At 43.0% G+C, this 23,782-nt stretch overlaps 3 protein-coding genes across 6 annotated transcripts in view; 2 read left to right on the top strand and 1 right to left on the bottom strand.

The window, feature by feature from the left end:
- VPS35L (VPS35 endosomal protein sorting factor like) overlaps window positions 1-9,792 on the top strand; it is a 54,740-nt gene extending 44,948 nt beyond the window's left edge. For both annotated transcript variants that reach the window (XM_042864208.1, XM_042864210.1), the window contains 3 exons: window positions 1,517-1,635; window positions 6,533-6,679; window positions 9,077-9,792. In XM_042864208.1, the coding sequence (XP_042720142.1) occupies window positions 1,517-1,635; window positions 6,533-6,679; window positions 9,077-9,175 (365 nt within the window). In that variant the 3' untranslated portion in view covers window positions 9,176-9,792. The remainder of the gene's footprint in view (window positions 1-1,516; window positions 1,636-6,532; window positions 6,680-9,076) is intronic.
- Window positions 9,793-12,971: 3,179 nt separating this feature from the next.
- KNOP1 (lysine rich nucleolar protein 1) lies at window positions 12,972-22,692 on the bottom strand (the record flags this gene model as incomplete). Its single annotated transcript, XM_042864462.1, is given in 7 exon segments — window positions 12,972-13,368; window positions 15,705-15,782; window positions 16,285-16,353; window positions 19,968-21,339; window positions 22,580-22,602; window positions 22,605-22,662; window positions 22,664-22,692. Coding segments are annotated over 7 exon segments (1,941 nt in total), but the record flags the coding sequence as incomplete, so codon positions are not given.
- The window catches only part of IQCK (IQ motif containing K), a 56,889-nt gene continuing 55,787 nt past the window's right edge, over window positions 22,681-23,782 (top strand). The window contains exon 1 of one of the 3 annotated variants that reach the window (XM_042864216.1): window positions 22,681-22,742. In XM_042864216.1, the coding sequence (XP_042720150.1) occupies window positions 22,694-22,742 (49 nt within the window). In that variant the 5' untranslated portion in view covers window positions 22,681-22,693. The other 2 variants (XM_042864218.1, XM_042864217.1) reach the window with 2 other exon arrangements.

Raw genomic sequence — 23,782 nt, 5'->3', positions numbered from 1 at the left:
TAATGAAGATCAGTGTTACCCAATTTTCCCATCCAGGTTCACATGTTGTGGGTTAAAATGATCACAGGAGGTGACTGCCAAGCAGATATCTAGTAAATAGACCTGAATCTGATATGAGAATTCTACATTTATGGGCTTTTTGTGTCTGAAGTATCAACCTGATTTATACTTATCACTGATGTTTCATTCACACACATTAACACCAATTCTAAGAATATAATGCCTGGTTTTCATTATTTAAGTAATGTATTTGCTGCTTTGAAGGCACGTTTTCAGCTTCGGCAATTGTAATAGCTTATAAAAAAAAAAATCTTCAGAATAGCTGGAAAATATTCTACAGATCTTTTTTTAAGTGTCTGTAGTCTTTCTGTAATAGCATGATATTTTGATGGCTCTGGTGTTGAGAGTTTTCATAGAGAGGTCCCCAAATTGTGATACAGTGACAGTTAATTCTTTCAAAGAATACGAGCAAGATGAGTCACTATGAGAGACCAAGATATTTCAGAGTTCTCTTTTGGTTGCACAGGGCTTTCAGGCGGCGGCAGGCTGGGATCCATTCTGCAGCAGTCTGTCAGAGTTACCAGCCATGACAAGAATATCTCTTGCAGTCAGCGGTGTAGAAGCTGGGTCTCAGTTGAATAACTGCTCTGCAGTGGACTTCCTGTTCACATTTCTCATGGAACTGTGGTTGACCTGCTTTTGTTTTCATTAGATTTTTATATGTGCAAAAAAACTGCATAAACCCAATATGAGATATTCAATTATATTTCAACAGAGAGAGAGTTGAGAGTATGAATTAGTGATTTCTCCATGCAGTTGGACAATGGTTCAGATCAGGTATCTTAACTTCTTAAAATGAAGTTTACCTGAGAACGAAGGATAAACTTTTGCTTATGTGATGTCTGCTTTACCCATAGTACAGTTAAGTTCACAAATTTCTTATAACCTTTGTCTTAGAGCAGTATAAATAAATAAAGCCAGAATTAAAAGTATCAGTTGTATAAATTCTAGAAACTTCAAAAAAGAACAATCTTTCAAGGTCTCAGAAATTAAAAATGTGCTTTCTGCATTTCTTTCCAGCACATAAGATTTTACTGTAGGAAAGGACATAATTTATTTTTAAAATGTATTTTCCATTGAAAATCTTGTTTGCACCAAGTAAAATACAAACTTTGGCCAAGTCCTGCTGCTATTGAAAATGATGACCAAGCTTTTCTAACAAGGAAAATGTGAACACTGATACCATTTTCTTCCCTAGTGTTTGAGTGTAGCAGGTATTTTTGGACCTGGCTGCATCCAGGAATATAGGAGTGGTTTTAGTCTAGGAGATTCTTTTAAACTGTTACATTCTTAGAATCAAGAGGACATAGTAGGCAGCCAATTTCAACAAGATTATTTCATTTGCTTAGTGAAGGAAAGTCATTTTATAAGATCTGGTCTTCTATAAATTGCTGGTATTTTCAGTAACAAACTCATAACTCTTGAGATAGGCCTAATCTTTACTTTATCTCTGCAGTGGATTCCAATGATACCCTGTATGGTGGAGACTCCAAGTTCCTGGCTGAAATCAGTAAACTATGTGAAACAGTAATAGCACAGATTCTGGATCATCTCAAAACCCTTGGAAAGGAAGAGGTATGTCCATACTTCAACTGGATTTAATGCAAAACCAAAATTACTTTGGAGTTGAGTAAACGGACCGCCTTCTTGGCCAGGTTTGATCTTTTTGGAAGTTCTGGAAGCTTTACAATGAGAGGGAATCAGTTTTCTTGTTTTACTTAGTTTTACTTCTTTAAAGAAGTTAATTGATCGTGTATATAGACTTGTGGTAGAAAGACCTAATGAAGGTTAAGAGTTTCGAATTTTCTAATCTGAATATTGGCATAGTCTGGGTTGTGGAAACATGACACTCTGTGTGGGGCAACATATAGATACCTTTATAAAGAAAAGGTCTTTGGAATGAGTGAGCTTCATGATGCAATCCTTGTCCTTAGCAAACTGGAGATTGTGCCACGCTCACTTATTTGTGGTGCAGAATCTGCTCCTTGTCCATCTCTCTTGTATCCTCCTGGCTGTCACCTTTCTCTCTCTGTAAATAAGCCATATTTTCTTGCCAGCTAAGTTATTTTCCTGAGATGTCCCATTCTGTAATAAGCAAAATGGGAGTTCATACTTAATGGTAAGTGCAGTGGAAATCTCCTTAAATTTGTACAAGTTTTGGATCTCAGACCATAGAAAGAGAGGTGCAGGGGGAGGGAAAACATGTTTTGTCTCTAACCTCTAAATGTGTGTTTTATTTGTTCAATATGAGGTAAAGAAAACTCTTGGCATTTCATTGGATTTCTTGATTGGAGTTGTAGAGTCTGGGAGATGAAACACTGTACCAGTTTGTGTATGGAGGGCAGGTGACCCGTGTTTTTCAGTGAAATCGTTCTGCTAACTTGCCTCTTTCTGAGGTTGAGCCTCGAGTTGCTCCTACTGAGCTACTGAATATTGATTGCAGTCTTGTGGGCTTGTAGAGGGAGGTGGGAAGGCCGGAGATAATAATCTGATGCAACTTTTAAAGTACCATGTTTCCCAGTAGCTTGTGGTGTTTACAGAATGTATAAGGCATGATATGCCAGTTTGGAGACCTCTGTTACGAGTGCAGTTAGTCTTTTCACTGCTTTTGCTATATTGTTTACCCTTGTTAAGCAACCATAGAGGTGTAAGATGCTTTGGCAGGGGGGTTGGACTTGATGATCTCTGGAGGTCCTTTCCAACCCCTACAATTCTGTGATTCTGTGAAATCCTTTGGAAATGCCTTTACGTCATTGTATTCATGACCACTGTGAATGGCAATTCTTTTTCAGAGCTGCTACAGGAAAGAAAAAGACGCTTTGCTAAGTGGTGTCCGAGCAGATGTTGGCAGGAGATTTTAACAGTTTTCTGGGCAGTGGGTCGCGTATGAGGGATTTCTTATGTCTGAATCCCATATGGAGTATGTGGGTGAGGATGTTTGTATGGCTGTGTGTGTGGTTTCTGAGAGGCTTTTTTTCAACTTTCAAGCTTAATTTGAGAGGTTGTTATTTCTCTGATGTATCTGTTATATAGAAAACTGGATTTAAAGCTAAGCAGCATGGCTGTAATTCCTGCCCTGCCTTTGTCTCACTGTGTCTTGGATTTATTCCTGTGTCCATCCTTACTTATGGAGTATTTAATTTGCTTTGTTGTGTAAAAGTCCTTGAGAGATTTTGACAAAAAAAAAAGTTCTGTAAGAATGAATGTTTTTTGGAGGAAGCTGTTGTTGCTGAGGAAATAGAGGTGACAGTATTGTCATAGCCCTCTGTTGGTACTGACATAGGACCTAGCATGAGATCTCTGTGGCGTTTTCATTGCCTTGGTGACAGTGACCTTATATTATTCATCAGCTTGGCCGCGTGTTTAAACAAACAGACCTCTGATACTGAGTTTTAATTGGTTCATTCCCTTTCAAAACTACTGAGGAGAATAGTAGGTCCTCACAATAAAAGGCTTTCACCAGAATGGTGGTTTGGAAGAGAGCAATGCTGCTTCAGTCAACTCAGTGTGGTCCTTTTGCATTATTAAAGAATCCTTCATCTGTGTTACAGTGCTTGAAGTACAGTTCTCACTTCTGGACAGTTCAGTGTAATGCAAAGAGGTGCCCTGCCAGCCCAGAGACTTGGCTGGGCTGACCCATGCCGTGCCCTGAGGCAGCGCTGTGGCCATGCTGAGCTCTGTGGGTGCCTGGGCTCTGTTGTGGGACGCTGCAGTGCTGGGCAGCCTGCACAGGGAGCAGCGGGCCAAAGTGAGCCACAGCTTTTCTCAGAGAAAGCTGGAGGTATCCTTATGCCATAGGTGTCTGGAGAAAGTCTTTAAAGACAGGAGTGAGTGACTGAACCACTAGCCAGAAGGTCACGAAAACAATTACATATTCTGTTGTGAGAAATGTTGTATTTTCTTCTGCTTAGCTGTATGAAACTTGGACATTGCTCTGCACTTTGGGGAGCCTGAGGTCACATAATTGAGTGATGATTTGTTGTGTTTTCTTTTCATTCTGTGGTGATCAGCATTATTCCACGGGTTTTGGAAAATGCAGCTCCTGGGGGCAGCTCCTCTTGGTGTGGGGATTGTCAGTCCCGTGGCTCTGCGGCTGCCGAGCAGCTGATGGCTCCTTTTTGTGTGCAGCCTCTGAACGCACACTGCAGGTCAGCATGCAGCACAGCCAGAGCTGCCAGCAGGCTGGCAGTGTGCTGGCATGCATCACTCCCCTGGGTGGCAGAGTGGTGCCATGTTGCACAAACATGCCTGCTGTCACCAGGACCCTTGTCTGACCCTGCTGGTTAGTTTTCATACACGGATTTACTGCACATTTGTGCCTCTCTCTCTCTCTCTCTCTCTCCCTGTTGCACTGTGTAAATGGGAACTGGGTGCCAAAATGCTGTCTGAGATGACTGTGCCTACCCCAGCATGATGGGAGTTAGCATGTGTCTCTTCCAGCTTTTTTACTGTTTCAAAGTCATTTTTTTTTTTTAAGTACTTATGTTTCCAGTTAGTCAAAACATCATCCCTACTTTCAAGAATGGATGATCTGCTGGTGTTGTTACTGCCTGGAAAGCCTTGCTAGTTATGTCCAGTTCTGAGTGCTGCTGCATTTGTGTTCTGCCCAACAATTTCAGGGCTTATGAGAGTGCCTCCAGAGACCTCCTTAAAGGTTGGAGGTGCTCAGTGGAAAATGCACAAGCATTAGATAGTGGGGGAAAAAAAAACCAAAATGTAGTTAAACACCCTGTTTTGCCAGTTCAGCATAGATGGTGACAGGAGGGAGGCTGCGTGTAACACTGACTAGCAGGCAGTACACTGTATCTTTTTCCCTGAAGGATGGCAATCCTGTGAAAGAAATACTGTAGTAATATTTAAGCATTGACAACTATTTTTCTGTTTACTGTCATTCAGAGTGGCATCTCTGTTCTTTGTGTTAACATTCCTGGACTAGACTGATTGTGTTCCTCTGCCTGGTAGGGAGTATGGTTCAACACTTCGAAATAATGGCTGCTGTTTCAGCTAATAAACCAATTTTGGAGCTACTGGGATGAAAGATTCTGAAGTAGGTAACTGTTAGAGGAAGAAAGAGCTGTCTTCCTGATAGCTCCATGTAATCAATTCAGTGTTTACAGAACATTTTCTGGGCCCTGTAGCAGCTCTGGGCATTCTGTGTGTATGTGCAACTCATCAGATTTTCTCTGCATCTACTGCTGTGTGGCTGATACACAGTAGTAACCACTCTTACACTTCTCAATTGGAGCACGCTGTGCCCTCTTTTCTAGCTTGCCAATTCTTTAATGGCATGGCTTTCTGCTTTTACAGAAATATCTGGGGGACTGATGGCAGTCTGTGTTTCTTTGTTTAGTAGCATCTCACCTCGCTTCTGCTGACAGTGAGAAGTGAAATTAATTTGCTTTTGGTCCCTTAGGGAAAGGGCAGAGGCTGTGTGGCTGCACTGGTGGTGTCAGGAGAGCACAACTTGCACTGATCACACCGCTTATCCCAATTTTTGCCTCATTCCCTCTGTAGTCTTGTACCTGAGTGCAGTATGTTAGCTATCCCACCATATATTGAACTGAGAGGGCTGAAGTGAGTATCAAGTTCAGTAATCAAGGTGCTGAGCTGATAGTTCTAGTTACTGCCTTGCTATTGTGGATAAGATGCAGCTTTGGTTTTGTCAGGGGCCTGTTTTCAGCCAAAACCAAAGGACAGCAGCAGCAAAGCAGTATAAAAGAGGTGCTGTGTGTAAGATGCATCCAACAATAATCTGTCTTCAGTGCAGAATTGTCAGTGCTGGAGAGCTGCCCTGCAGAGTCTGAAAGGCAGTGGTGTTCCTCATGGTAGGTTACAGCAAAGCACTGGTTCTCCTCGAGCTCCCTCCTAAAAATTGTAAGGAAATTAATTACTAAATTAATTACTAACATGGTACAGGTGTGTTTCCTTAGAAGAAAAGCAGGTTAAAAAAAAAAAAACAAAAAAAAACAGGAAGTCACCCTCACTGTGAAGTTCATCCACATATTTGTGTGGAACTTCCTGTGTTCCAGCTTTTGGCCATTGCTCCTTACGCTACCATAACACACCACTAAGACCCTGGCCTTGCCTAATTGCCTCCCACACCTTAGATATTTATAAACATTGATCAGATCCTCTCTCAGTCTTCTCTCTAGGCCCAGGTGTCTCAGCCTTTCCCTGTGCAAGAGATGCTCCAGGCCCCTATATTGTCTTTGTTATCCTCCTCTGGACTCTTTCTAGGAGATTTTTTTTTTTGAACTGGGGAGCTCAGAACTGGACATGTGGGTTGACTCATAATTATCTTTTTTTTTTTTTGTTTTATTTGGAATGGAATGTGGAAACTGTGTCCATATTCCTGCAGCTGTACTGCTGTGTATTTCAAAACAATTATCTGTCCCTTGCACTTGCAAGCAAACTTAGAGAGGTTATGCTGGGATGACTGTATGATAACACAGGAATTCTTTTCTCATTATAGACTCTGAAGCGACAAAGCCAGCTGGCACTCTATTTCTTCAACACGATTTTAGCTCATGGTGATCTACGAAACAACAAACTAAACCAGCTTTCAGTGAATCTCTGGAATCTTGCCCAGAAACATGGCTTTGCTGACACCAAGACAATGGTAAGGAGTACGTACTGCAGAGAAATCGGTTAAGATTTTCTTTAGCTCCTTTTGTGGGAAAAGGCAATCCTATATAGGTTGATCCAAAAGTAACACCTCCTATTTATTTCCATGGAAACAACAACAGATACGAAAAGCACAGTAATGTTGTTTGATAGAGCAAATTCCCAGCCACAAGAAACTATTGTTGTTTTAACATAGTCATCACTGTTAGCGATACATTTTTGTCACTGATGAAATCTGCAGAGGTGACCCAGTGTTGTTGCTAGGAAAATATTGCCCACACAGTCCACCTTTCAGCTGCCTGAACAGATGGAAGTTAGAAGGTTCTGAGTATGGACTATATGGTGGGTCTGGTTGGAGAGTCCAGTCAAGGTTAGCAATGTGCTGCACAGTCTTCAAACCAGTGTGGAACCTGGCATTACCCTATGGCGAGAGAAGGGCTGTCTTCTGCTCTGGCCTGACTGTAGAAGTTTTAGCCTTCAGCTCAGTCAGCATCACAGTGCAGTGGTCAGAGCTAAGGGTTTGCCCAGGTTCCAGGAAACCCCTCCCCTTTTCCATCCCAGAGGACAGTGCACATCACTTGTCTTGCTGAGGATTTTATCATCGACTTTTTCTTCGATGGGGAATTCACACATCACCGCTCCACGGATTGCCCTTTGACTCTGGCACACAGTAATCTCATCACCAGTAATGATTCAATCTAGGAAACTCTTGCTCCTTCATCTTGTATCAGTTCGATAGATCCTGACAAAATTGCATATGGTGTTCTTTCTGTTACTTTGTGAGCATTTGTGGGAACCACCTGGTGCAGACTGTGAGATTTTAACACTTATACCATGGTTTCCAAAACTGAGGCCAATATTCAGCTCTTATAGAATCATAGGTTCCTAGGTTGGAAAAGACCTTAAAGATCGAATTGAACCACAACCTAACCATACTACCCTGACTCTAACAACCCACCTCTAAATCATGTCCCTGAGCACCACATCCAAACAGTTTTTAAACGCATCCAGGGATGGTGACTCAGCTACTTCTCTGAGGAGCCTGTTCCAGTGCTTAACCACCCTTCCTGTAAAGAAGTTTTTCCTGATATCCAACCTAAACTTCCCCTGGTGCAACTTAAGACCATTTCACCTCGTCCTGTCACCAGTGAGAAGAGACCAACCCTGCTCTCGCTGTTGTCACCTTTCAGGTACTGGAAGAGAGCAGTAAGGTCTCCCCTCAGCCTCCCCTTGCCCAGATTAAACAGCCCCAGTGCCTTCAGTCTCATCCTATAGGCCATATTCTCCAAGCCCTTCACAAGCCTTGTTGCCCTTTGGACCTGCTCCAGCACCTCCATGTCCTTTCTGTGTTGAGGTGCCCAGCCAGCTTCGCCCCGTGAAGGACAGTGTCAAAGGCTTTACTGAAGTCCAGGTAGACCACTTTGACAGCCTTCCCTTCATCCATTAAGTGGGTCACCTTGTCATAGAATGAAATCAGGTTTGCACACAGTTCTCTGGTTGTGACCAGCTGATTTGTGTCGATTAGCTGATTGAGACTCTTTTCATTTTGTGGTGTGAGAGCTGTGCAAGGCTGTCCAGAAAATCAGTTGTCTTTCATGCTGCTGTTGCCGTTGCTGAAACATCCCCCATCCTTCACTGTGTTAACACCTGCTGTTTGGTCTGCACAGACTTTTAGCAGATACTGTTGAATATCAGTGGGTGCCGTTTTATTCACATGGAGGAATTCAGTTCCACCTCTATGCTTTATCTGCACTCGCATGTCAGACACTGTTCTGTAAGACTACAAAATGTGATGGGATATTGGTGGGAAGGTTCAGCCTCTACTGCTATCCCACCAGCATCCCTCTCTGATGTTGTGGGCCAATGCAATGAAATAGGAGGCTTCCAGAGCCCTTTCTTGACTTAGACGAACCTGATCTCCTTACAAGTGTCTGTCTTATTCTAACTGGGCTTTGAACTAAGTTTAAAACAAAAAACAACAACTTTATTTTTTAAAATGCTTCTTAATAAATAAAACAGCTTCACTTATTTGTACTAATCTGCTCTGTCTCTCACATTTTTAAAAGTATTTCACACGTTAAAGGATCTGGAAATATGGGGTTCTGCACTTTTCAGTACAGAAAATGTAAGCTTTTAAAGAACGACGTTGTTATGTAGTGGAGGAATTGTATGTTGACATATTGGAATGTGAGCACTTGAGAGCACTGCTTGAGAAAAGTGTCTATGGTCACCAGCTCTGGAGTTAGAGAAGCAAGTGGTTGTGTATCTAGTAGAATTTAGGGGAAATCAGAGGTGCATCTGTTAAAATGCCTTCCTTTAGCAAAACTGTGGCCTCTGAAATGAGAAAAGACAAAGACTAAACGTCTCAAAACACCTTTCTTTTTGTACCCAGGTAAAAACTCTGGAATACATGAAGAGGCAAAGCAAACAACCTGATATGAGTCACTTCACAGACTTGGCCCTTCGCCTTCCTCTGCAGTCCAGAACCTGATGAGCGCCTCTTCCAGGGAGCCTTATGTGAAAGTGAGCATGTAGCCAAGGCCACAAATCGCTGATTCTTCTGGTCTTTGACTGGAATTCACTGCATTTGAATTTTACTTAGAGTGACAGATTTACTTGGGTACAGGTAAAACAGTTCTGAGTGCAATAATTTAATCTGAATTTTTTGTTTCCAGTTCTGCCACTGTATTTTAAATCCAGGTTAGATTCAGTAAAAGATATTTCAGCCTTTCCAAATAAAATTTGTTGTCATTGTAGCGACAAAGGAATAAAATCTGATACTCTACACAGATCAATTCACAGCCCCCAGACTTCATCCTGCCTGTAGAGCAGTGTTTCTCCCGTGTAAAAGCAGTATTTCAGTGTAGTAATCCTACTAAGTTGTCCTCCTGCTTTGGAATGCTGCCAACATTTGGTCAGTTTGAGTAAGAGAAAAATGGACCAAGTGTTACTGTTCTAATTTCTAATATACATTTTCTCAGCTGCGTTTGTAATATCACTTCAGTTCAGTAGTGTTTTGTATCTTTAAACGCTGTCTGCAAAGGAAAATGGAAATGTACGCATATTCTCTAGTATGCTGTATCACCGAATAAAGCAATTTGCAGCTCACCTGTTTGTTCTGGAGGAGTTCCTTTGTGTATACAAGTTTATTACTTAGTCATGCTGTAATTCAGCTGTGTGCACTGCTTTTATACCTAATAAATTTCATTCTGTCTGTTTCTGTCCTGTGGTAAGCAACCACAGTGTGATCTTGCATCTATTGGTACTTCTATGTGGCAGTGTTTTAATGACTGAAGTCACATATTAAGATGTGTTTGCACAGAAATGTTCTCTTTGTTAAGGCAGATGTCCTACTTTCAGCAGGGATAGAGCTGATTCTTCTTTCACCGTGTCTGGTATGAGGCTGTGTTTTGGCTTTAGGAGAAAGACTGCTGGTGGCACACGGATGGTTTGGTTGTTGCTGAGCAGAGCCAAGGATGCCTCAGTTTCTCAGCTTCTCCTGCTGAGGGGGCTGGGGGGGCACAAGGAGCTGGGAGGGAACAGAACCAGGACAGCTGCCCTCAACTGGCCAAAGGCTATTCTGTACCGTTTGGCATCATGCAGAAGCAGCCTGAAAACAGGGAGTTAGTCAGAGTGGGCAGCTGCTGCTTGGGGACTGGCTGGGCATCGGTCAGCAGGTGGTGAGCTACTGCATCGTGCATTGCTTTTTTTGTCTGTATATAAGTATCATATGTATATAAAACTTTTTTGTTGTTGTTGTTCCTTTGTTGATAAATAGTTTTATTTCAACCCTCAAATTTTGCTTTGTGGGTTGTTTTTTTTTTTTTGTGATTCTCTCCCCCATGCCACTGGGAGGTGGGGGAAGTGAGCAAATGACTGCCTAGTGTTTAACAGCAGCTAAGCATATAATTGGTTTTGCTAGAACCATATATTCATTTCTAACCTTCAGTACCCAATTTAATTACACTTTCTTTAGATAATTCTGTATATCCTATGCATAGTGAGATGACAGTACTGCACGTATGTTACTATGATTTAGCTCCCCTTTTTGCTGCAGCTGCACAAAGCAACTCTCAGCAGCACATGGATGATTCTTTCTGTTAGACTTGGAAACTGGGTAAGTGCGATTGAACCGAGTGTCTAACCAGCCAAGTAGGTCACAGAGAGCAGCTGCAGTATGGTAGAAATTGTCCTGCAGGGGTAAATGCACTGCTCCAAACCCAGCATGGAGCTTTTCCAGGATCTGTAAAATGGAAACTTACAGCAGGCTTAGTTGGCCCAGCCAACCATTCCTTTTCCTCCACAGACACCCATTTTTGCCTGTCATCTTTTGTGCACAGTATAACTTCATTTATTGATGCAAGACTGCCATGGAAAAGGTTTTCAAGGTTTTTACCGATGCTTTGATTAGTGCAAAAACAGCTCGGTTATAGCCAGAAAGCTCTAATTAGTTACCAGGAGCAACTTTAAACATCCAGCCTTGAAGCTCACCCCACCACTCTAATAACCTGCTTTTGGCTTACTTCCATGTTAGAGAAAAATTATTCTTAGTTTAAGCATCCCACTTACTATAGGCCCGTGCGGCTTCTGTATGCAGTAAATACACAAGCTAGAGCAAATCTGACTGCTTGAATGAAGTTAGTTCGTCCTGGATGTCTTCTTTTTCCAACTGTGACAACATTAGCAAGGGCAAGGTGTCAAGCCATGCACAGAGCTACAGTTCAGCAAGTGTTGTACATCATATATGGCTAGAGGGGGTAAACATCCACATCCAAGGGCAAGTGTAGAACTATTATCCCCTTCAGCCTCTTCAGCAGTGGCAATGCAAGGCCAGTCACTACATACCCAGTAATGGCTCTGCAGCAGAGATCTGTACATGCTGTTCTGTCCTTCCCTTCTTAAAGGAAGCCATCAGTTAACAATTTCCCACCTATTCCATTATTTCAGTGCATTTTTTGCCAAGTAGTTGAAGGCCTGAATTCAGCATCTGTCTTCATAAGAATGTTTCCTGACTCTGAACCTGTGGTACTTGAAGCCAAGCCACAGCTACAGCCCAGAAAGGTGCTGAAGCCAATCCTTAAATGCAACGGTTCTCTCAAAGCCAAGTCCAGGCCCTGTAGGAAGTGGTTCAGTATCTCCTTCCCCAGGTATGGCTTTTGCTGGAGTCTCTGCACGATTTTTCATTTCCCCATAGGCATTGCCCAAAATGCACTGAAACACACCGTTCTGCATATTTTCTGCCAGGAGTCAGTTGCTTTCAGGCACAGCAGTCTGATAGAAAAGGCTACTGTGCAAAGAAAGGCTGCCTTTCTTTGCAAACAAAAAATTTAGGAGATTAGTTTGCACCATCTTATCAGAAAGGACAGGTAAAACAGAAGAAGAATGAGATGTAAGTAGAGACAGTAACTTGTGTTGAGCATGGTGGGTTCCCTGCAAGGAGGCCACCATTGCTACAGCAGTCCCAGACATAAGAGATGGTCATCTTGTCACGCTCGAGAACCAGGATGACCTGAAAACTTACAGAACACCACATCCCACAACAAACAGCACGCAGTGATGGAATATGGGACATTTCTTCATTATCTTTTTGTAACCTCCCACAAAACAGTGCTCTGGAACTTTCAATTCTGAACTCAACGTAAACAATACGCTCTTAATAGTTTGTGTTCAGAAAGTGAAAGTGCAGGTTGCATGAAAGTCTGAAGATTAAAAATTTCATTCATTTACAGTAAACCCATAAATGCATTATTACAACCGCCTTGCTTTTTATAATTTAGGAAACCTACTCACAAAGTGTTTATTTACAGGTAACGGCTGCTTCTTGAGACTCACACTGCTACAGCATGTTGAAACAGGACGTTCGAGAGTATTTCTATTATAGTGAGGATGCCCATAGTCAAGAAACCACTTCCATAGTTAAGTCTTCCGTCATGAAATTTGTAGGCAACCCAGTATTTCTTCCAAGTACAACACCATCAGTTTGTACTGCTCACTGAGTGTAAAAACATGAAGATTTTACAGAATATAAAAATCCTTTTGAATCGCAAAGATGCAGCTAAAAAAAAGCTTATCAAATCTATTTTTTTAAAAATTACCAATTTTTACTTTCTTGCAGGCACTGTCCGCATACCTTCAATCTGTAAGGGAAATTTTCTTTTGTCTGTGGAAAATGCTGGGAAGGTTTGAGATCCTACTGTTCTTAGCTCCTTTTGTGTCCAAGTGAGGACACAACTCCATGTAAGCTAGAAGCTGAGAACTTGTATTAAAAATGCCTCATAAGTACAATGTATTGAACACTTCATATTTTATTTCAAGTAAAAATAAGTGGAAAGCAAAAATAAATTTCCCCATTTTCATTCCATTACTTCAGTTTTAATCTGCAAATTTTATAGATCTAGATGCATATTTGTCTATGTACACTTTCCTGTTGGCAGCAGGTTGAAATCCAAGACCAATTCTTTTGTGTTGCTTCAAGTCCATTGCTTTGTCAAATTCCATCTTCAGAGCCTGCTGTAACTTCTCCTCCCCTTCCCTGCTCAAAGCCATGTTCTGTTTGTTCGTAGTCACAGAGAGATCTTCCATAGGTGCAGAGCTCTTTTTGAAACCACCCATCAGTCGAAGAAATTTCATCCCTCGCTCAGAACTTTGAAAAGCAGCTGTACTCCACTGGCCAATCTTTGTATCCTGTGAAACACACACACGAGACAAACACTAAAATACCACCACCACTGACAACTTCCGGCTGTGTACCACAAGCCACCACCACCTGACAGGGCAGGCTGCTGCAAGCAGTTATTCACATGCAGCACCTCTTGCAGTGTGTAATTAGACTGCCGTAACCCAATGCTAGTGCAGCTTCATTAGCATAGGAATTCACTTAACCTGGAGACAGCATTTAATGCGCTTTCAGATTCTTTTCACCTGTCTTTACAAATCTTGACTTTCCTGCTTTCTGCTCAGAGCACCAGACCCTGCACAGATATTTCTCTTACTCTAAGACGATTCTAAGACTCAACCTTTCTCTCACTCTGTTGCCTCGTACAGCAATTTTTGTTTTTAATTTTTCTACTGCCCTTGATTAGGTAGCTTTTGTTTCCCAAGTATTTTGTTGTATTAGTGTTAGAGACAGTATTCCATCTGGCTCGTGTGCTTTATATAACAAGGGCATTCTCATCCCACTACTTACCAACTTCATTGCAAGGGTGCAGAAATTTTAGGGCATACATTAACCAACAGGACTAAATGTAATGCCCTTAGAACCTCCCCTCCCTTGCAGTTTGCCACCCCACAACTTTGCCTTTCACTGTATTCTCTGAACAAATTACTCCTTCAGTTTTGTTTTTGATATTGTTTCCTTTCTGAGACTGTAGATAACATCCAAGTAGAATCAAAATTCAACAATTTGTGTTTGCAAATAACCCAAGACAGAGGGTGTGATTTAAGAAGTTTATGAACTTCTGGCTTAGCTATGAACATACTTCGTTACATCAGGATCTTTTTGACTCCTGACCACATAGCTCCTACTGTTGCTCATTTCTGACTACTCCCATTTTTTTCTTTATAATTAGGGTGATATTAAATGGAAGAATGTTTGATCATTAATTAAACGTGATTAAACTGATCTGGCTTCATCCCAGGAAAAAAATGCAAATTTAGCAGTATGTTTATGTGAGCCTGAAACCCTTCCAACCAAACAGTTGTAGCTTACATGAAACAGTTGGTTCTTCATCAGACAGCCAACACGACACACAGCATGCTATGCAATATGAAGGCAAGCTGTAGCAGGTGTTCTAAGTTATAAAAACACAGAGCTGGAGTATCTGCCAGTATCACAGGCCAGAATACTGATACTAAAAGAAAGTTATCCATGAAAACAAGGCTAAGCTGCTGTACAAGCCCTGCTCTGTGACACAAATGCAGACATACATAAAGTCTTCCCTTTGGAACAGGAGATGGATATCTGCACAGATGCAGAAATAATTATGGCTTGTCAAACCTGTTTTTTTTTTTTTTTTTTTTTTTTTAAGTGAACTGCTGGCAAGCACTGGACATAGCTTTTGCTGCAGTATTTCTAGCTCTCTCCTTTTGAAGCCCATCAATTAGTTTTCACAGCTTTTATTCTTTTATGTATTAATAAACAATGACAGACGAACTCCACAGAGCTGGGATCCCCTGCCAAAGAAGTCATTTTCCCCTCACAGACTATCAGATAGCTGCAGTTCAGAACGCACTGCAGTCTTGCTCCTACTCCATAAAACTTACATGACTTGTTTCTGGGATTTGTTGAGGTCCCAGAAAGGCATTTATGGCCTTTGTAGTCCTGAGCAACAATTCTGCAAACAACTAAAGAATTCCACATTTTTAGCAAAGCTTTCTCTCCTTCTGAATCTTATTACTGCTGAACAGTGCTGCAATAGTAATCTGAGAGGTAAATCTGCCAGGAGGCAGACTAAGTACAATGGAAAAACAAAAAATAAAGAACAGTCTTTCAAAGAGGTGGAAAAATGATGTAGAAATTAGGAGGCTATTGGCTGTAGGTACTGCAGGACTGTACTGTCAGTTACCATCCCTCTCACATTTTCATGTGCATCTCCATGTATGAATGTCTGCAAATTCTTCCAGATAGCAATTCAGATAAAATTCAATGGTACCTTATGACCATGGCCTAGGATCACTTAAATTTCACAGTAAGTAGCAAATGGCTTTGTAGCAATTCTTTGTAGCAAAATCTCCAGAAGAACTAGAGAAAATAGTGCTTTTCAGTACTCATGATGGGAGTCAGACCTCTAAGCAATTCCAAATGATGTTAAGAAGTCACTGGTCAGCTCCCAGATTCTCTTGGTATTGCAATTCGTTCCAAAGCATGACTTCAAATTTACAATCAGGAGAGCGCTTGTGCCAAGCCACATACATGAACCACAAACAGAAAAAAATGCTGTTTTCAGTGCTTTCTTTTTTCCCCAGGAAGTGGTTCTGGGACATAGTATTTCCATCAGATCAAAGTCTGAATTCATACGTACCATGTTCTCTTTGGGACTGAAAATGTTAGTTTTTCCAGATTCTCTATCAATCTCTTCTTGCAGAGCCTGCCGCCTCACCTAGCATACAGAGAAAAGCAACACAAGCCACTGTCCTCTGTGTTAAACAACACTTAATTTAATTCACAGTAAGCAGATGAGGGAAGATTAAGACGATTATTTGTCCTCAGTATTTTGCAAGGATAATTAAGAAAGTTGCATGTGATCTTCTTACACACTCCACTTAAGAGCTCTGCATTATCTTGTGCTATTTTCAATGAACATTCTGTAGTGTCAGATATGTTTAACCTTCTAACTGCAGGTAACAGCTGTGCTGAAACTGCCAGCAGCAATGAGAGGCAAAGGAGCCTGTATTTAACTGAATAAGCTACTTAGAAGCTTCTGACATTAAGTGGAGCTGTATATTTTTTACCTAACCCATGAGTGCAAAAGCAAATCTTAAGTAAAGGTCTACTTTAGAAAATACTGGCACAGACCAGCAGAAGGCATTCTTTTCATTACAAATCCTGCTACACCCTAAAAGCTTACTTGCTTCAAATCGTGCTTAACTGAGAAAGCATACCTTGTCTATATTAATTTCATCACAGTTTCCTTTTTTTTCCTGCACAACAGTCACATCATCCACATCTTCCTGTAAAACAAGGAAACACTCGTATGAATATTATAAGCCATTCTTCTTAATTAATTTACACATGAGTAAGCAGAGAAATCACTAAGCAATGAGCAGTATTACTGGGGATCAGAAGAAACAGTCAGATTAAAGCTGGAAATTCCAGCTAAACTTGTACCTTTCTTTGGAGGGATTTTCTCCATCCATTCCAAAAAAACTTACAAAACACATTTAAAGTGACATTTTTAATATATATATTTAGCAATAAAGATAAGGGACTTTTTGATTCACACATTAAAATGGACCTGCCAGTATCAGAGGCACATACATACAGTAATATTTGCAGGCAGGAGCACTTCAAATCAAAAGCTATTGCAGAAGTTGAAATTTGTAATTGAAATAAAAATAGTACAGTTAAAAATAAAAAGTTAAACCAGTGGTAACATAATGGCCAATCTGAATGCACGTGGCAGGCCTGAAGCATGCTGACCCCACCACCAGCACCAAAACAAAAACCAGCCAAACAAAAAACACTCAAGAGGCATCTGCTTTGTGCCTGCTCTTGTACTAATGCAGAAGCAATGACAGTCCCCCAAAAGCTTCCAGTGTGGAAAGAGGAGAGGCGTAACGTACATAAGCTGCCCCTGCAATGGCAGCATCAGCACGTTAGTCCCACATTTGGGAGTGAGGAACAGAGAACTCACAGTGACAGAGCAGGAAGGGACAGGCAGGCTGGCAGGAGCCACAAACAGCCCCTGACTGTTAATTCTTCCTCAAAGTGCAGCCCTTCAGCACTGCCTGCTCCCACTCTTTCTTTCCCAAATTTGCGCTAAGATTTTGGGGCACCCACTGTAATAGGGTGAAGTTTTAAGTCCAGGATAGCGGTAAATCTAAGCCATGAGCTTTAGACCAACCTGCAAAATATGGCCAGAGGGAAGATCTATTGATACAGCTAACACAGTAATCCAAGCATGAAATAGCCACAGAACATTAAGACAAGCAAAAGATCTGTAACATACTTCTGCGAGCAGAAGCTGCTGTTTCTTTTTTGAAAACCTTTTTTGAAGGTTTACAGTATTATCTAAAGACATGAATGATTTACCTAATTTTCCTAAGCTAGCTTTTGTGCGCTGCTTTCACACACAACTACACTGACTATCAAAAATGAGAACGCTGTCTACAGTAAGAGGAGCTCATGAAAAAAGAAAAAAAACAAAAACAAAAAAACCTTACTTCTTGATGGCCTGGCACTGTCTATTCAGATCTCTCAAAACAAGCAGGAAAGCTGCTGTGACAGGACTTTGCAAACAGCTGTGCTGGGTTCTCTTTTAGCTGGTCAGAGGCAGACAGGCAAGGAAAAGCAGTGCACCTTCACGTGGGCCAATCTGCAGCATGTTTTGGAGCTGCTGAAGGTCACTGAAAGACAATAACAAACCCGTCCAGGGGTGTGCTGACCTCATCTCCCCCACACTGCAGGAAGGGGAGCACATCCACACACAGAGATGGCTTCAAAGAGGTACACCAAGTCCTCTGACACTGGATGTGCATCTGCTCTGTCATCTGACTTTCCGTGGACTCCTTCATGTTACAACACACAAGGCACTGTATAGCACTTTTGCTCTGCAGCTGAGTGCTTTCTCACAAGGAAGAAAATCCCGTATGCATGGTGGTGATGTCCCTGCAAGCAAGAACGACCACCTAAGCACAACACCTACCACTACACAGACAGAATTTGTTCACTTTCAGAGTTATCTCCTCCTAACGTCAAGAGAAAAACCGAACATAAGATCCCAGCCTGCTCCCAGAAACACCAGTGCAGGCATTCATCCACATGGCAGAGGGCTGAGTTGGGGATGCTCATCACTGGCACGTTCCCCTCCCCCACATACGTAGACTTGCAGCCCAAAGTGCTTGTGCAAGCTGCTGGTACTCTGCTGGACATCTTCCAAAGGAGGGAACAACAACAAGGAATATTTATTGGCAAAATACTTTCAGGAACTGCCTGCTCTATTTTTGTATTTTAACAAAGGAACTGAAAACAGCCTGCATCACAAAGACAGAGGGTCAGCATACAGTGGCCTGAGAAATGCCAGCAGCACACGATTTCACTGGGAGCATAATCAACTCACGCTGACTTTCCCCAGAAATGCCTCTATGTCAGCATACAGCAACGCTGGAGTTAGTTGTGCATGTTTTGTATCAACAGACACATTCACTAATAACCATCCTCTTTCTCCCTCTGGATCATCTCAGCCTTCCCCTTGCTTTAGTTGGCTGTAACAGCATCTAATGGGAAAACACAAATCTTTGATATTAAGCAGGTATGATTCCACAACAATCACTACTCTCTTTGCTGCAGAAATCTAACAGAGGATGCTTCAAGGCATGATGCAGTACGTGATGCAGTACAACCCAGAAAATGGTTAAAGACTGAGACACAATTGAGACAAATGCAAGGCCGACACAATAGGCCATTTATTCCAGCAGTCTTTGAGCCTAGCAGTAACTAGATGTCCCAATTACCCAGAGTTCTAAATCTTGAGAGCTTCTCTGAAACGCCTTTTTACTGCTGTACAGAGCTGGATACAGGGAAGAGAACCAAAATGTGCATCACCCTATCCCCGTTCTCCTTAGTAGATCACAGAGGCCTTGCTGTGTTCTCCATGTTCGGTTACCTCTAGTATACAAGTTTACTTATCATCATAAGGCTCATCTCGCCTCCCTTTACACATGAGCAGCTGCAGGACTCCAAATAACGTCCAACAGTCTCAAAGAGACTTTACCCTTTGAAAGGTCAAAAGGAAAAAACACTGCAATAGTCTTATTCTTCAAAAGCTTTGAAGAAATCCCCATATTTCAAATACTTTCTCTTTTACATACACCAAGCAGATCTGTTTCCCCTGCTATTCCATCAGGTTCTCCACGCTTGCCTCACCACAGAAACAGCAGTACTCTGACTCTTCAATGAGATTTCCTTTAGCAGTTCCATTTACCTCGAGTTAAAAGTTGCACAGCCCTTGAATCTATTTGCTTTTCGTTTTACATACCTTTCCACCCACCTCACATTAGGAATTTGACTTCCAGTTTTTGACTGGGTTGTTCCCTGATTTTCTATCACAATTTATGCATTGATTGGCTAAAAAATCTCCCGTTTTCTAGCACTACACAGTTCCAGCAGTTTTCCTTGGGGAAAAAATAAATTGTAAGAGTCAGAATGTTACCTACCTAAACTGATTAAATGACATAACATTAAAATGCTGTTTTGTATCATAGTTATGACAGAAGCAAGTGAAAAAGAAGAACATAGGTAACTGTGCACACTAGCATTCTTTCTGCTCTCATACTTGCTGTCAGGTACTTTAGGCATTTTATATTTTCACAGTTGAAACACTAAATGACTACGGCATCAGGCATTAAAGAAACATACTTTCCTGCATTTCACAAACATGACATGCTAAAAATCAATGGATGCTCTGAGCCTGTGTCTGTTTCTTAAAACCCAGAGGAGTCCCCTTACTGACTTAAGTAAGCACAACCCAATGGTCTGAACAGGCAGAGGAGGCTACAAAAGAGGGTACAGATGGCCTAAGAGGCCTTCAGCTCTAAAGCAGGAGGGCACCTTATTAACAACTTACCAAGATCTTATCTCCCCCATCTTCTATTTTGGGCCTTTTCTTTTTGATACTTGCATTTGATCTTGACTCTTCTGCAGAGTCCTCTGGTACTTTTTTCCTCTTCTTGTCAGAGAGCATATGACTAGAATTGCATAACACCCTATCACCTGCAGTGTCCCCTGTGACAAATTCAGCTGGCTTCACTTTCCTCTCTTTATTCTTTTTGTTGCTTTCTAGGGGTGTTATTTTTTGGCTTTTAGGTGCACAGTCATTGCTTAAAGAAACTTTTGAAAAAGTTGTTTCCTTATCTTTTTTGATCTTCCTTTTCTTTTTCTTATTGGTTGCTTCATTATTATTCTTGTTTTTCTTCAAGGTTTTTCTTCCAGACAGCTCTTCCTCCTCAGGCTCAACTTCTTGCAATGTAGGAAGATGCTCATCAAGAACTCTCTGACTGTAGCACTGATCATCTTTACACTTTAAGGAGGAAACATCTTTTTTTTCCTTCTTCTTCATCTCTCTGATACTTTCTGGGTTCTCAGTAGCATCCTTTTCCTCTTTATCTGTCAATCTAATTTCTTTTCTGTGCCTTTCTCCAAAGCTGCTTAATGCAATGGAACTATAACAAACTGCAGAAATGTTTTGATTACCTGCTAGTGGCAAAAAGGAGCCAGATTTCTTTTTCTTCCTCTTCTTTCTTCTCATACCCTTCCCATCGTTATGGATAGTATCTGTTCCATGACTTTCACCAGTAATAGATTTTCTTTCTGAAGCGTGCACTTTTGTTTCTTTGCAATTTTTTTGAGACTGTTTATATTCACTGTCCTGGATATCTCCTAATGCTAAAGAAAAGGTGTCTTCCTTCTTTTTTTTCTTATTTTGTTCACTATCCAGTTTCAAATTCAAAGTGTTATTTCTCCTGCTTTTTGCAAAAGCAAATTTATTTTCCTGCATATCATCTGAATAATGATTTGAAAGCTCCACATCACTATTTTGTTTACTTTTCACTGATAAAGAGGCACGACATCGGTCTTTTTTTCTCTTCTTTTTGAACACTTTAGAACATTTTACCTCTGATGCTTCTTGTTCTAAATCCTGATGGCCTTCTACATACAAAAAGTCTTCTGAACATACTTCTTTTGGTAATTCAAAGCGAACCTTCCTCTTTTTGTTTTTCTTCTTCTTCAGATTCAATTGGTCTGAACATTCATCTTCTTTCACACTTTCCTTCTTCTTTACCTTTATTTTTGTTTCAAACCAGTCATCATCCTCCGCTTCAGCGGCAGCCTGAATTCTTTTCTCAGTTATGACAGTCTGGCTACCACTGCTTCTCACTTTTTTCTTTTTCTGTACAGTTTCCTCATGAACCTGTTTCCGCTTTTTATTGACTGTCATCCTAAAAAAAAAAAAAAAAATTTTTTTACTGTGTGGCGTCAAGACAGTATTGCAAATTCTGGCCTATCTGGTGTTCCCTTCCTCTGAAACCCGTTCACATCTCTGACTGCAAAACTGGGGAAAACAGCACCAGAGACCATGGATTTTCAGAGATGGAAGAACTAGAAGCATACACTGCACTGAAGTGCAGTTACTGGAGCAGTGAATAAGTTGCCTTATTCTTCCTTTTTAGCAGCTTCAGAGCTCTTACTGTCACAAAAACATCTATCCTCCAAAACTCCTTCCTAGCAAGACATGTACAGAATCACAGAATGGCCTGGGTTGCAAAGGAGCACAGTGCTCATCCAGTTCCAACCCCCTGCTGTGTGCAGGTCACCAACCAGCAGCCCAGGCTGCCCAGAGCCACATCCAGCCTGGCCTTGAATGCCTGCAGGGATGGGGCATCCACAGCCTCCTTGGGCAACCTGTTCCAGTGCCTCACCACCCTCTGGCTGAAAAACTTCCTCCTCATATCCAACCTAAACCTCCCCTGTCTGTTTAAAACCACTTCCCCTTGTCCCATCACCATCCTGCCATGTAACCAGCCATTCCCCCTGCTGTTTATACGCTCCCTTCAAGTACTGGAAGGCCACAATGAGGTCTCCCTGGAGCCTTCCCTTCTCCAAGCTAAACAAGCCCCTCAACCATTCTTCAGGAGAGGTGCTCCAGCCCTCTGATCATCTCAGCAGCCCTCCTCTGGACTCTGGATGTAATGTACATACAGTACAGTTTAGGCAGATTTCCACATAAGTAAGAGGCCACACTTAGGCACCCCGGCTTTGTATCCCTTCATCTTCCACGTAACACCCCAGGATCCTTACAAGGCTCATCAGTCCCGGTGCGGAACGGCCCGCTGCCCCTCTGGGTCCGCTGCCTATGAGGAGTCAGCAGCGGCCGCGGGGCACCCTTTCGCTAAGGGTCGCATCCTCGCATCCGCTTCGGTTCTCGTCCTTTAACCGACAGCGAATGCACAGAAGGCCCTCCTGCAAGGCCCCGCAGAACGAAAGGCGCTGCCCCCCGCCCCGAGCCTCCGCGGGGCCGCCGGAAACCTCGCCTCCTCCCGAAGATACAGATGAGGCCCCGCGCCGGGCGGGACGAGCAGGAGCGGGAGTCAGCCCCAGCTCTCCGTTTCCCTCACGGACGGCACGAACACAGCCGTGTCCACAGACCCACACACAGCCACAGCCGCGGCCGCCCCTTACCTGCCGCGGCCCACGTGCAGCACAGCGCACCGCCCCGGAAGCAGAACGGCTCCGCGACCGCCGCGCCGCCCCGCCCCGCCCCGATCCCCGGTTGCCGTGGCGACGCGGCGCGATATGGCGGCGGGCGGGCCGCGGCGGGGCCTGTGGGAACAGCCGTGCGCAGGTGGGCCCGCCCGGCGCCGCGGGGCTGAGCGGCCTTCCCACGGCCCCGTGCCGCAGGGCGGGGCCACGAACGTCGCTTTCAGCGACGAGGTGTGATTCTACCGTGCTGCCGCGGGGCGGAAGCGCGGGGCGGCGGTCGCGGCTGGGCTGTGGGGCGGTGAGGCGCCGTGGGTGCCCCGGACTGCGTCCGTCATGGCGGTGGGCGGGGCCTTGTGAGCTCGGTGCGGCGCTGGGCTCTGAGGGATGGCGGCGGTCGCGCTCGTTCTCCTGCTGTGCGGTGACCGCGGCCGCTCGGGGAGCTGTGTCCCACACCGCGGTGTTTTTGATGTACTGCTATGTAATGCCGTCAGGTATTATATATTCATATATATATATTCACATACAAAGGGCAGTTTCTAATGTGGAAAGAAGTTGTTTGGTGCAGTGTGACTGAGGCACTGCAGCGCACGCATGGGGCAATGCGGTGCATCCGTAGCAGATGAGCGGTGTGGCACAGCCTGTAACAGAGCAGCGATGCAGTGCAGCCCGTAGCAGAGGAGTGATGTGGTAGATCATGGTTTTAAACTGAGACAGGGGAGGTTTAGGTTGGATATTAGGAGGAAGTTTTTCACCCAGAGGTGGTGAGGCACTGGAACAGGTTGCCCAAGGAGGCTGTGGATGCCTGTATAACCAAGATGTTATAATCACAATATAATTGTGTATAATCAATAGATATCAAGATGTTATAATCGCAATATAATCAAGAGAGTAAGGCAAAGCAGACAACGATCACAAAAGAGAATAAGTGGAAGAGCTTACCCTTGGGTTGAGCTCACCAGAAGACACCAAAAGAGGGGATCTCCAGAAGAGATCCTTCTCCTCTGGTAGCCAGCTCTTAAATAGGTCCAGGAGGGGTGGAGCCAGGCTCCACCCCTTCCAGCAGCACAGGTGAATTGCCTTCACCTGTGCTCCTCTGGCTGACTCAAGGCTCACCTCAGGTGATTAATCAGAGGTTCAGGCCGTGACTCAGCAGTTCCCATACACTCCACCCCTTCACGGCGT

This window comes from Lagopus leucura, unplaced genomic scaffold (genome assembly GCF_019238085.1).
Source record: "Lagopus leucura isolate 7727_CA_CO unplaced genomic scaffold, USGS_WTPT01 Super-Scaffold_760, whole genome shotgun sequence".
NCBI classification, from domain to species: domain Eukaryota; kingdom Metazoa; phylum Chordata; class Aves; order Galliformes; family Phasianidae; genus Lagopus; species Lagopus leucura.
Note: the sequence above shows the minus strand (reverse complement) of the source record. Positions and strands in the feature narration are given on the sequence as shown.